Source organism: Macrotis lagotis, chromosome 2 (assembly GCF_037893015.1).
Source record: "Macrotis lagotis isolate mMagLag1 chromosome 2, bilby.v1.9.chrom.fasta, whole genome shotgun sequence".
NCBI classification, from domain to species: domain Eukaryota; kingdom Metazoa; phylum Chordata; class Mammalia; order Peramelemorphia; family Peramelidae; genus Macrotis; species Macrotis lagotis.
In genome coordinates, this window is record NC_133659.1 from 189,318,532 (window position 1) to 189,332,023 (window position 13,492).

General features: G+C 46.2%; 1 protein-coding gene across 3 annotated transcripts; it reads left to right on the top strand.

Moving 5' to 3' along the window:
- The first annotated feature begins 536 nt into the window (after positions 1 to 536).
- ORMDL3 (ORMDL sphingolipid biosynthesis regulator 3) lies at positions 537 to 10,033 on the top strand. Of its 3 annotated transcripts, none has more exons than XM_074224006.1 (4): positions 537 to 707; positions 7,639 to 7,836; positions 8,761 to 8,912; positions 9,308 to 10,033. In XM_074224006.1, exons 2-4 carry the CDS (start codon positions 7,663 to 7,665, stop codon positions 9,441 to 9,443), a joined length of 462 nt encoding a protein of 153 aa, XP_074080107.1. In that variant the 5' UTR covers positions 537 to 707; positions 7,639 to 7,662; the 3' UTR covers positions 9,444 to 10,033. The 3 variants fall into 3 exon arrangements, with proteins under 3 accessions (XP_074080107.1, XP_074080108.1, XP_074080110.1); XM_074224007.1 differs by lacking the exon at positions 537 to 707 and adding an exon at positions 1,871 to 1,954; XM_074224009.1 differs by lacking the exon at positions 537 to 707 and adding an exon at positions 7,225 to 7,247.
- Positions 10,034 to 13,492: the final 3,459 nt, after the last annotated feature.

A 13,492-nucleotide genomic window follows, 5' to 3' on the forward strand; every position in this document is an offset into this window, starting at 1 on the left:
CTACTCTTAATTGTCTGCCATGAAGAGTGTACAAGTTCTTCATCAAATTTAGAGTTGTAACAAATCTTAGGGAATGTATAGTCTAAACTGTTTATCTTATACATGAGGAAACTGAGGAAGTGACTTGCCCAAGGTCACATGGGCATTAACTCCAAATTCAGTACTCTTTCTTCCACTCTACTCCCCTCTCCCTGGCTAGTCTATTACTTTTGTGACCTTGTACAATCACTTCACCCCTGTACATCTCGGTTTCATCTGTAAAATGGAAAGAATATTATCTGAGGATCAATTGAAGTAGTGCATGTAAAATGCACTGGAAATAGAAAACGCCTTTAATTGTAAGCGTTAGTTGTTCTTGTAATTATTTAAGTTCCACATCTCGAGGGAGGACGATCTCGACGGTGGCGGGAGCGAACCTGTGGTCCAGGAGACAGACCCGCCGCTGAAGAGAGTGGCACCATCAAGGTATGACTCGGTGGAGGAGCCGGGGAGAGAACTACGATTCCCAGGGGCCCACGGGCCCGGCGCCGGCCGTGACGTCACGAGCGTCGCGGGCAGGTGACGCGCCAGGTTCTGCCAGCGGGGTTGCTGCTGTCGCTCTCGCCGCTGTCGCCGCTGGTGGTTACTACTGTTCCAACAAGACACGGCCCCGGCCGCCTCCAGCCCGCCGCCCCGGGCTGCTCGACCCTCTGGCCCTCGGCAGTGAGGTGAGGCAGGGCAAGGGCTGGAGGGGCTGGAGGGGCCGGGGGCAGCTGACTGGGGGGAAGCTGGGCAGCCTGGGGTCCGGACTGGGGGGCACAGGACCTCAGCCCGAGGATGGGCAGGTTGTGTGTGTGTGTGCGCATGATCAGAGGGTGGGGGGGTCAGGCAAAGGGGGTGCAGAGGAAAGGGGCCGAAGGGGTGTGCGCATGTGCAAGAGGGGGAGCAAAGGGGGGGCCAGAGGAGGGGTATGCGCATGTGCAAAGTGGGTCAGGGGGATTGTGCAAAGAAGGGGTCGGGGAGGGGGCGCGCGCATGTGTAAGAGGGGATTAAAGGATGGGAAGAGGCGTGCGGGCATGGGGGGGCAGTGGCCAGCATGGCATGAGCGGCGTAAGTAACGGGGGTGGGAGGAGGGGGCGTGCATTTGTGTAAGGGGGTGTCGGGGAAGGGGCGTGGGCATGCATGGGGGGGCAGGGAGAGAGTGCCCCGAGGGTCTGCACGCGTGTAAGAGGGGCTCAGAGAAGAGGGTGTCCGGAGAGGGGGGCATGCGAGGGGCTGAGGTTGTGGCCGAGGGGGGTGTCCCAGAGTCTGAGGGGTAAGAGGGGTGAGGGGTTAACGGGCCAGCTTCCGAGGGGCCATGGGGAGGGAGCCAGGCTCGGGAGAGCTGATTGTGATCTTGTGTCTTGAGTGGAATCCAAGAGAAGGAGCCTGGGCTGGTGTGGGGAGGTTTGCTCCTGTGTACGTGTGGTTGAAGAGAGGGGTGATGGGAAAGAGGTTCCTTTGTGGGGGGGGTCTGGGAATGAGGGATCAGTAGCTGGGGTATCGGGGTGCCCCGAGGGGGTGGCATGAGGTGGCGGAGAAGGCTCAACTGGACGGTGGAGAGACGTCTGTGTGCGTTGGGTGAGGCGGAGGTAAATGGAGACGGTGGGACCGAGGGGGGGAGGTAGGATACTATGAAAAAGTGGAGGGAGTGGGCTCTTGGTGGGTTAAATGTTTGGCAACCTTGGGGTCAGGGTGAGGGATCAGAAAGCACAGACTGACTAAGGGGCTTGGGGTTTGGAAGGAAGTGGAGGGTCGGGAATTGAGGTGGTCAGCATAGAACTATGTCCTGCTGGCCAGGTCCTAGCTCCGAAAGCCCCAATTTTAGTTGAAAACTCCTCCTCCTTCCCTTGCCTCTCTGCCCCAACTCCTCCCCTTACCTCTAGCTGTGTACTGAAGCAGCTGTTTTCTAGTCTGAGAGGAACTAGCCTCTGAGGTGAGTCGAGAAGGGGGCTCCACAGAAGGGGACTCAAGAGATGGGGAAAGGTGGGGAAAGAGTGAACCTGAAGTGGGGGGGAGTTAGTTACTTGACAGGAAGTCAAGCAACTAAAGGCAAAGAAAGGGTCTGATTTTTTTTTCCCCACCAGGAGTAGATGAATTGTTTTAAAGGCTGCTTCTTTCTCAGCCACTTGGGGTCTAAGGAAAAGTTGTGTATAGGGAAGAGAAGCCCAGGGGGTTTGGGGCATTCTTATGTGGCTGCCAAACTGCAGGCATCTCACTCTGGAATCAAGTCAGATGGCCAGCAAGGAAAAGGTGTATTTTCTGGGAGGGGTTGTCTGGCAAGGGATTGATTAACAATTTGGCTTCAGGCTGTAGTCTGGCACAGATCAAGTTATGAAACCAAAATGAAGGGGCCACGGACTCTAGAACTTCTTGGCCTCTGCTGCCAGTGGGGACTCTGCAGGGTCCCTGTAGTCCTGCTTTTCACCCTGAGCCTTAGAGAGACCCTCCTGGCTCTGGGGGACTTTAGGAGTCATTGGGCTCTAGGAATGGGAAACATTATTAGACTGTCATTTCATTGATGGGAATTGTCAGTACTTTTAAGATCAAATTTGCATGTAAGGGCTCCCTGGCTCTCTTGTCTGTCCATCTGTTCTCCCCCATGGGACTCCGGGGGTTTCTGTTTCTGCTTATTGTATTGGAGAATTTCATTGAATTACCCAACCTAGATTAAACTGGAAATTGAGAAACAGCTGGAATGGGAGCCATTGCTAGCATTCTCTCCTCTTCCTCTCCTTGCAGTTAATCAGTTAACAGGTGCTTTTTATGTGTCAGGGACTGTGTCAGGGACTATGTGAAGCACTGGAGAGATAAGGAAAAAGCAAAGACTAGCGTTGTCTAGAAAGAGTGAGGAAGACAACATGTTCCAATAGGGGGACAAAGTAGATGGAAGATCCCATCAAGGGGAAGTTGCTAGCAGCTGAGGGGACTGGGAAAGGCTTCCTGCAGAGGTGGCTTGAACTGTCTTGCAGGAAGCTCTGCATTCTGAGAGGCAGACAGAGGAGGAACCTCCCAGACATGGGGAAGCAGCTGGTACAGGTTGCACAGAGGGGGAGATGGTGGTTCTTGGGTGAGGAACAGTGATATGGTTAAATGTAGAGTATGTGGAGGGAGGGAAAATAGGAAAGAAGGCAAGAGACCAGGTTATAAAGAACTCTGTGCCATACTGAGTTTGCATTTGAACCTGGAGGCAATAGGGGGAGTGAAGAAAGGGTTGATAGTTTTGTTCTTTAGAAAAATCATTTTGGAAGCTATATGTGAAGAATAGATGAATTGAACTCTGCTCTTGAAACAATGTTTAGGATACTATTGTAATCATACAGGTGGGTGGTGAGAGGTGATAAGGGAATTAAAGTGACAGCTTTGTGAGTAGAGAGAAGAGAATGCATGTGTGAGAGACATGACAAAATTTACTAACTGATTGTACATGTCGGGGGAGTGAGAATGAGTTAAAAATGACACTGAGGTTGTGAATTGGGGTTCCCAGAGGATGATAGTGCCAAAGGTAGAATAGGAGAGTTCAAAAAAGTGCTTGAGGAGAGAAACATGGTGAGTTGTATTTTAGATACGGTAAATTAAGATTCAGAACCTGGGGCAGCTAGGTGGCGAAGTAGATAGAGCATGGCCCTGGAGTCAGGAGGACCTGAGTTCAAATTCAGCACCCAATATTAACCTAGTTGTGTGACCTTGGGCAAGTCACTTAACCCCATTGCTTGCCAACAACAACAACAAAGATTCAGAACCAGGACTCAGAAGAGAGACTAGAACTGGATACAAGGATCTAGAAGTCATCTGCAAAGAAGTAATAATTGAATTCATGAGAATGATGAGATCATCAAGTCATAGAGTATAGGAGAAGAGAAGAGAGCTCAGGTTTGAGCCTCTCAGTATACTCAGTTAGTGAGTGTGCCCTAGATGAAGAACCAACAAAGGATACTGAGAAGTGGTCGGGCAGCCTTGAGATGAAGAAAATATCCAATGGAGGTGGTGATCAACAGTATCAAGTGTGGCAAGAGACATCCAGAAGGACTAAGGTTGAGAAGAGGTTATTAGATGTGGTTATTAGAAATCCTTGGCAACTTTGAAGAGAACAGGTTCAGTTGAATGATGATGTCAGAAACTAAATTGCTGAGGGTTTGTTTTGAAGAGGTTGAGAGAGGAGACCCAGTGAAGACATTGAATGTAGATGGCTTTTTTCAAGTTTAGTTGAGAAGAGTCTTAAGACTATAGCTGGCAGAAACATGGGATCATGTGAGTGTCAAATTTTTTTTAAGGATTCCAGAAACTTGGATGTGTTTTGTAGGGAGAGGTGGAAAATTAGAGAGAACAAGGAGAGGTAAAAAAGGGTATGGAGGTGCTGCTAGGTGGCGTAGTGGATAAAGCACCGGCCTTGGAGTCAGGAGTAGTACCTGGGTTCAAATCCAGTCTCAGACACTTAATAATTACCTAGCTGTGTGGCCTTGGGCAAGCCACTTAACCCCATTTGCCTTGCAAAAACCTAAAAAAATAAAATAAAATAAAAAAAAATCTTTAATCATTGTTCCCTAGAAAAATAATAAACATTTTTAAAAAAGGGTATGGGAATAAGGGTTCATGTAGAAAGCTTAATTGGGAAGAAGGACCAATTCTTCAGAGACTGAAATAAAGATGGAGGATGATAGACTATGTGAGTCTTAAGGTCAAGGATGATTCTTGACCCCATCTCAAAGTATCCCCGAGGGCTGTAGTGTTCCAGTCATTCTCTAGGGGTGTGTGTGTGTGGTCTCCCTGGACTCATGGCATTTTTAGAATTTTAGAGTAGACTCTGTCCCCTTCCACTTTCTCATTGTCACTAGCACATGGTGGCTCCTTCCTTGCCAATTACTGGAGGAGGCTTCATTTTATTCTTCTTGAAACTTAGGGTCCTAAAATGATGCCCAGGCAAGTGAGTGGCTGTTTCATAATCAGAACTCTAAAGGTAACAGGAATTAGTGATTTCCTCGATATTGATTCTTATGAATCAGTTGCCCCAGAAGTACCTTGTCTGGGGAATAAACCACCTTTACCTCTATTCTACCCTTCTATTCCCATGCCTGGGCTTGTAAACAAACAACTGAGCTACCTACAGTTTTCTGGCTTCTTGTATTCTTGTTTGGCTTAATTACCTGGTTTAGTAGACTGTAGTGATTAGTCCCCCTGGAAGTTTAACCTATCCAGGTTTCACTCTGGGACCAGACTTCCTTGGACTTTGTAACCCCATGTGGGTATGTGTTTGTTATGGAAAATGAAGGTCTCTTGATATCTTAAAGCCCTAACCTTGGGAAAATGACATGTGTGGGGAGAAGGTTTCCCCTAAATGTCTTAAAAAATTTAGAGACTGGGGACCCAAGATATCTGGTTCCTGCTAGTGAAGGAACTGTGAGTAAAGGTAGACTGACTCCTAGAGATGATCAGCTCTGTTGGATGAAGAAATGGGGCATGTTCACACATGTACAGTGTGCTTTGGTTGATAATTTGTCTCATTTTGTCCTCAAGAGATATGAGACCATTGCTTTAGGAAAGACCTCTACAGGTACCCCCAAGGTCTCAAATGGGCTATGCTGCCAGCCCCTCCCTTCCTGAGCAATCACTAAATATTCTCGGGGTGGGGGGGGAGGGAATAACTATCTGCTTTCCTACTCCACTGGGCTGCTAGGGTCATCAGGGAAACAAGAATAACCAAACTACAGACAAGAAAACCCCCCTGGAGACTTCAACAGACAGAAAACAAATGACAGGCTCTACAAGGTGAACCAAAGGATAGGAGAAGAGTCAGAGTGAATGAAGAAGACTCTTGATTAAGAACTGGCAAAGGGTAGAACCTGAAGAGAAGTACTTTCCTGGGTCCCTGATGCAGGATGGGGCAGTCTGAGCAAGACTGAGGGAGGGGCTGAGGCTCCAAGACCAGAAATTAGGAGGTTCTCAGAGAAGGGCACTTCATTTACATAGAGGTGGCTCTGCATGGTTCATTGATCCTATACTTAATACTTCTTCAAACATGTTTAAACAACCCCCTCCCCCCCACTTAAAAAAAAGGTCTTCCTCTTGTCCTTGGCCCTTAGTCCCTCTGGAAAGTAAGCTGGCTACCCATTTCTGGATACATTGATTCTTGATTTTTTTCTGACTTCTGTGCTGTCAGAATGGGCTGGGAAGCAGAACTTGTTGGGCTTCCACAAGTGGATGTGAACATGACAAATGATGTGAAAAGATGCTACCTCCTCCTCTCTTTAAGGAGAGGCAAGCCAGAATAAGAAGGGGCAGAGGAGCGAGGAAGTATTGAAGAGGGATAACTGTTCTGATGTGGGCTGGAACAGGAAGAAGGTTGGTTTGGTGGATATTGAATAGGAAGTTCCTTTTCTTTTATTCTTTGGATTAGGAAGGTTGGCAGTGGAGGTGATGGAGAGTTGTCTGTCTTTGAGGCTTGGCCTCAGAGTTGATGGCATCCAGAAAATTTCTTTTTTTTTTTTTTTTTTTAGGTTTTTTGCAAGGCAAATGGGGTTAAGTGGCTTGCCCAAGGCCACACAGCTAGGTAATTATTAAGTGTCTGAGACTGGATTTGAACCCAGGTACTCCTGACTCCAAGGCCGGTGCTTTATCCACTACGCCACCTAGCTGCCCCAAGAAAATTCTTTAAAGGAAGATTGGCACTTCTAGATGGGCTGGCCAGGACAACTTCCTATATGAATCTCCCAGCTCATGGGGTAGAGAGGCAGGAGCAGGGTCTCATTGGAAATAGTCTTTTCCTTGCTGGTCTCTTTACTCTCCATTAACCTTCTGTGGTGAGAGCAACCTGTATTTATCAACTAGGGGATGACTTGTAGAGAAGTTATTAGCAAGGGACACTTGTGCTTCTGCTGGCCTCTATAGGTCTGATCCTCCCACTCTTCATTCTGATCCTGTATCCCATGGGGTAGGAGTTGGGATAGGGGAGTAGAAGAAAGGAGGCACAGGTTGTCCCTGAGATACAGGGGCAACCTTGGAGTTGGGGGTCCTAGTGTACTGCCATCAAAATTGTTGAGATGGAGATTAGGGGAAGAGGGAGGGTTCCTAGAATGTCCTTGACCCTCTGACAAGGGTAATTTCTTTTCCTTCTGTGGTTTTATGAAAAAAAAAAAGATTATTTCCACTCGGGGGAACTACAGGGAATTGGTTTTCCTTTGTAGGTTCCTGCTGCTTTCTATTCCTGAATCTTCCGCTGTCTGTGGAGAGAGGTCAGAAACTTTGGGAATGACATTTACAGCTGCTTCTAGCTCCTTGACTTCCCAAAGGACTTGTCCCAGTTGGGGGGCATATTGAGTGGGGGATAGTGTGTATTTATACCTTGCAGAATAAAGTAGCTAGCTGAGTCCACACTGATTTCTCTCTTGTTCCCTCCTCAGGTTTAGAAATTAACCAGATGAATAGAAGGGAACCTCTGGGTAAAGTCAGGGAAGACCCTTTTCCACTCCTTTTTTTGGGAAGAATCTGGTTCTTTGAAGAGTGGAAGACAGGGTATTCCAACCTCCTACATCTCCTCAGGAGAACTTGAGTCTTGTGCTGGGAGAGCTCAGAGAAAAATGTTTGAACCTATGTCTACCTCCAACTTCTCTGTACTGGTTTCAGAGTGGCAGTCCCAGGGGCGGCAGGATGAATGTGGGCACAGCACACAGCGAGGTCAACCCCAACACGAGGGTGATGAACAGTCGGGGCATCTGGCTCTCCTACGTGCTGGCCATCGGGCTTCTTCACGTTGTGCTGCTCAGTATTCCTTTTGTCAGTGTCCCTGTCGTCTGGACCCTCACCAACCTCATCCACAACATGGTGAGGATCCTTCCTGTGTCCTACTTAGCTCCTGATTATACTGGTTATACTCCTGGCATGGTTCCAGTATGCTGACTATTCCAGTTGTGTGGGTGATCTGGCTATGATATGCAGTTGGTGGTCATGGGGACAATCCCAGATATTTTTTTACCCACTGCTAAACAATGATTGGGCCCTGATTTGGCTCTTATGGTCATTGAGGTCTTCTCCTCAGCTTCTTATCTCTAAGTATCCTCCCCTCACCCCCCCCCCCCCCCAGCTGTACAGATTCCTAGGAGAGATCTGTGATTAAAAACAAGTGTATAGAGATGGTAACACAGAATAAGAAAGCCATTGAAAGCTGAATTGAGCTTTAGGAAGAATGTTTATGACCCAGGCATCCCTTTCTCTTGGCCATGTTTGCCCCCTTTCCCCCCACTACTTTTTATTAGCCATTTTTGTGGGCCAGAATTTGTGTCTAGTCTCCCTTTTTGATTCCATTTTTCCCTGGCCTTCCCTCATCAATTTAAACCAATGAACCAGGTTTAATCTGGTATCATCCACTGGGGAGTTTAGACCTCTACCCATTTTGAAAGAGTTCAGGGATAGAAACTCATTTCTTCTTGATCTCTGTGGGAGACTGCCCCTAACCAATATCAGGGAGGCTAGGACCAGACCCATTCTGTTCTCATGCTGTTTCCCTCTCTTCTTGGAATCTTGACTCCACTCCCCTGCCCTCTTACCCAGACATCCTCTTCGGTCTGTCTTCTCTCTCTTGCCAATCTCCTGGTTACATAGTCTTTGCCCTTGGCCTATAGCCCTCTGCCTAGCACTGGCAGAAGGACTAATTCTATGGTCTTCTCTCCATGGGGTGGTGTATGTGTGGGGGGAGTCATTAACTCCTCTATGCAGGCTCTCCCTCTGATACAAGTACCCTTCCTCCAGGGTATGTACATCTTTCTACATACAGTAAAAGGAACACCCTTTGAGACACCCGACCAGGGTAAGGCACGGCTACTTACTCACTGGGAACAGATGGACTATGGTGTACAGTTCACAGCCTCCCGCAAGTTCCTGACCATCACACCAATTGTGCTGTAAGTGCCCAGGGGATGGGACTGCTGTTTAGTGTTAGCTTAGATGTAGCCAGGGTAGCTCTTCTGAATAGGACCTGGCATGCTATAGTTCCTTTTCCTCTTTCTATTTAAGTTCTGTAATAGATCTTGGGGGAAAGAGGTAGAGATCCCCTTTTGAAAGATTGAGAACCTTTGCTTTAGGGTTCTTTATTTTCTGTGCCTTGATCATTAACCTCTCATTCGTGAGAGGTTATATTCGTGAGCCAAGAGGAAATAGGGTATAGAAGGGACAGTATACCTTGAGGGCCCCACCAGGGATTTTGGGGTCTTGCCTGTTATTCCCACTAACAGTTCAGTCAACCTTTGTTCACCTTTTCTTTCGGGGACTTAAAATTCTCATTCTTTTTCCCAATCAGGTATTTCCTAACCAGCTTCTATACCAAGTATGACCAGCTCCACTTCATCCTCAACACAGTGTCTCTGATGAGCGTACTGATCCCCAAGCTGCCTCAGCTCCATGGCGTCCGGATTTTTGGGATTAATAAGTACTGAGTGCCCAGCCCCCTCTTTGCCCTGCCTTAGGGGAATCTGAAGAGATGAAGATGAAGGGGCTTCATGCAGGTGCCCAGAGACTGGTGTTGAGCCTGTGGGCCTAGTTAAAGCTCTCCCTTCCCCCTACTTCCCTTACCCTGCCCCAGTAGTCAAAATGGAGTAGCCTTTAGTGGGCTTTGAGAGGGGGGTTCTTCCCTGTACCCCCCTTGCCTCTCAGTGGCTTCATCCCCTTTTTGATTTTTCCCATTGGATAGAGAATAAATGTGGGAGGGGTTGTATGGTACTTCAGTGGGCCCAACTACTTGGGCTAAGGAGAGACAGAGGATGCTGGGAAACTCCATGCATCCACTGTAACTCTGGACTATGCACTTTAACACGCCCACCCCCCAGGCAGGGGACAGAGGGAATGGTACAGCCTCTAGATTATATTTCACTTTAATGCTCTTGGTTGACACTCAGAGAGAGAGAGAGAGAGAGAGAGAGAGAGAGAGAGAGAGAGTGTGTGTGTGTGTGTGTGTGTGTGTGTGAGAGAGAGAGAGAGAGAGAGAGAGAGAGAGAGAGAGAGAGAGAGAAACATGTATGTGTCTGTGCATGCAATTCTACCTTTCAGGGCAGCAAAATGCCTGTCTATTCACCAAGTCAAGGCCATTAGGTACACAAAAGATCAAGGAAAAGGTGTTTAGACACTTGGGAGTGGAGAAGTTACTGTGTGAGTGGGGAAGGAATCAGGGGTAGCTTATTCCCCAAAGTGGAAAGAACCCAAGGCTCTGGCTTAGCCTAGGGAGGGACTAAGTAAACTTATGGTATTGGAGAAGAGCAAAAAACAGAATGGAGAGTTGCAAATGAAGGCTCCTTTTTCTTGGTTCTTGAGCCAGGTTGGAGGGGAGAGGGCACAGAGAACTCATCTGCTGATCATGTGGTAGCAAGGTGAAAGGACAAGGTCAAACCCATCACTTGTATTAGTAGGTCATTGGGGCAGAGGGATATATGAGTCTTCAGAGGACTGGTGTCACCTGATGAGGGCCATGGAGGGTAGGGAGCCCAGAGAGGCCATTCTGCACTAATTTCCTTTGAAATACAGCTACTGCCTTTGAAAATTAAGTGGTATAAGGAGAGAGGCAGATGGTATAGTTTCTGGTTGGGTAGTAGAAGAGCATCTTTCTCTCAGTGAGCCTACCTTTTTACACCTACCTCCTTACCCCACTCAGCTGGAGACCAAGGTCCTTTGGGACATCCAGTAGTGTGCAAGGATGAATGGGCAGATTGTTAGTGTTGCTTACTGCCCCAGAGCTTCTCTTCCTGGTAGCTCTGCCACTGAGAGGAGGAAAGAGATGGGACTCAGGAAAAAATGGAGGAATTTTACATTGGAAAAAAGGAAGTGAAAGCGAGAGCCTATGTTTCTGTCCATATGTGCACATGTGTACTTGTGCACAACCTCCTGGGTATTCTGAGACACCTCTGGTCCCTCCCCAAAGGGTGAGGGAAGAGGGGTGGTCACGATGCCTTGTTCTCTGCCTCTTGTTCCCCCTCCCTCACAACCCCCATCCCATGGGATTATAGGGAACTTTCAACTCAAAACCTTTCTAAGACAGTGTGAATAGAATTTTTATTCCCTCTTTGTACAGTATTCTGAAAGAAGCAAATAAAAGGCAGTGTGATCCTGTCCTCCATTTGTTTGATGTCTGTGTCTTGTTGGTGTCCAGTGTTCAAGTTGGGGATTAGTTAGGACATGGTCGGGTCTTACCTAAATTTTGTAACAACTTCACCACCTAGCTCAGTACTCAACACAGATCTCCCATGGCTGGAGAGTTGGAAGAAGTTTACTTCTTGTCCTGACTTCATCCTGTGTAGTACCACCACCAGCCACTGTAGCTCCCCCTCCAAGGGCACACCCTGGATCACTTTGGGCAGGACTGGGCTTTGGAGTCCCAGAATTCTCAGTTAACTACCAGATGGTATCCATTTGTCTCTCCTGGGCCCACCCCATGAAAACACTTATTCAGGAGATTGTCTTTTGGTGGAAGTGGAGTCAGAATTGACTGACCTGAAGAATGGAGACCATGCCTTTTTCTACAATCTAAATTCTAATTCCTATCCATCAGTGACCATGCTCTGAACAGGTAGCCTGTAGCTGAAAACAAAAGAAGTGTAACTTGCAACTTCCAGAGGATGATGTGGGAAGTCAGTGGGAATGAGTGCACAACAATTCATTTATACATTTTTTTTATTTGGAAATGTTCATATCGATGCAGAGAAATTGGATTTTAGAGACGCAAGATATCCATTTATTATAAAACGAGACTTGGAAATTATTTACATGATGAAACAAAAGATTTCAGAACTTCAGTGGAATGGGCAACTTTCAGGTGCCACTTCATTGGTGATTTCAGTCCACATATTTCCCTAGAATGTCAGTATCTCTAGGGAGTTCAATGATGGCTTGTTGAATTTCTTTTTTCTGAGATAGGGTTCTTTAGGTATTTAATCTCCTCTTCATTTAGCCTAGGCAACGTATATTTTTGTAAATATTCATCCATTTCATTTAGATTATCAAATTTATTGGCATAGAGTTGGGCAAAATAATTTTGAATTATTACTTTAATTTCCTCCTCATTGGTGGTGAGTTCATTTATGATTTATATTTTTCATTTATGATGCTAGCAATTTGGTTTTCTTTTTTTAAATCAAATTGATCAGATGTTTATCAATTTTATTGTGTTTTTCACAAAACCAACTTTTGGTTTTATTCAATAGTTTTTTTGCTTTTGATTTTATTGATTTCTTTTTTAGAATTTCTAATTTGGTATTTTTTTTTAATTTATTTTTATTAAAGATATTATTTGAGTTTTACAATTTTCCCCCAATTTTGCTTCCCTCCCCCCACCCCCTTACAGAAAGCACTCTGTCAGTCTTTACTTTGTTTCCATGTTGTACCTTGATCCAAACTGGGTGTGATGAGAGAGAAATCATATCCTTAAAGAGAAGAGAAGTCTAAGAGGTAACAAAATCAGACAATAAGATATCTGTTTTTTTCCCTAAATTAAAGGGAATAGTCCTTGCACTTTGTTCAAACTCCACAGCTCCTTATCTGGATACAGATGATACTCTCCTTTGCAGACAGCCCAAAATTGTTCCCGATTGTTGCACTGATGGAATGAGCAAGTTCTTCAAGGTTGAACATCACTCCCATGTTGCTGTTAGGATGTACAGTGTTTTTCTGGTTCTGCTCATCTCACTCAGCATCAGTTCATGCAAATCCCTCCAGGTTTCCCTGAAATCCCGTCCCTCCTGGTTTCTAATAGAACAATAGTGTTCCATGACATACATATACCACAGTTTGCTAAACCATTCCCCAATTGAAAGACATTTGCTGGATTTCCAATTCTTTGCCACCACAAACAGGGCTGCTATAAATATTTTTGTACAAGTAATGTTTTTACCCTTTTTCCTCATCTCTTCAGGGTATAGACCCAGTAGTGGTATTGCTGGGTCAAAGGGTATGCGCATTTTTGTTGCCCTTTGGGCATAGTTCCAAATAGCTTTCCAGAAGGATTGGATGAGTTCACAGCTCCACCAACAGTGTAATAGTGTCCCAGATTTCCCACATTCCTTCCAACAATGATCATTATCCTTCCTGGTCATACTGGCCAATCTGAGAGGTATGAGGTGGTCTAATTTGGTATTTAATTGGGGATTTTTAATTTTTTCTTTCCCCTAATTTTTTTAGTTGCGTGTTTATGAACAACAATTCAATTTGATCTGCCTTTTGCCTGGTTGACTGACTCTTGCCTCAATGAATTTTCTGGCACCATTGCAAGGTCATTATCCTCTTAGCTTCCTTTACCTTGTGTCTACATCACAATGGCCTGGAGGAGAGCCAGTGTGACCATAAGGAGGACCAGTCCATAACCAGGGCTATTTGTTCCCTCTCCCTTTTCCTATTTCTTTGTCTCGAGGTCTTGCTTTCCCTTACCTTTTAATTCCCTTTTCCTAGCTCATCCAACAACCTTACTATGCTGTCTCTTCTCCTTTTACTTTGATCCCGTACC

Bases quoted from the DNA above. Each gene is read 5' to 3' on its own strand.
- ORMDL3 (XM_074224006.1), top strand. From the start codon at position 7,663: ATGAATGTGGGCACAGCACACAGCGAGGTCAACCCCAACACGAGGGTG. The intron at 7,837-8,760 runs GTGAGGATCCTT...CCCTTCCTCCAG, and splicing joins CCAACCTCATCCACAACATG to GGTATGTACATCTTTCTACA. The intron at 8,913-9,307 runs GTAAGTGCCCAG...TTTCCCAATCAG, and splicing joins ACCATCACACCAATTGTGCT to GTATTTCCTAACCAGCTTCT.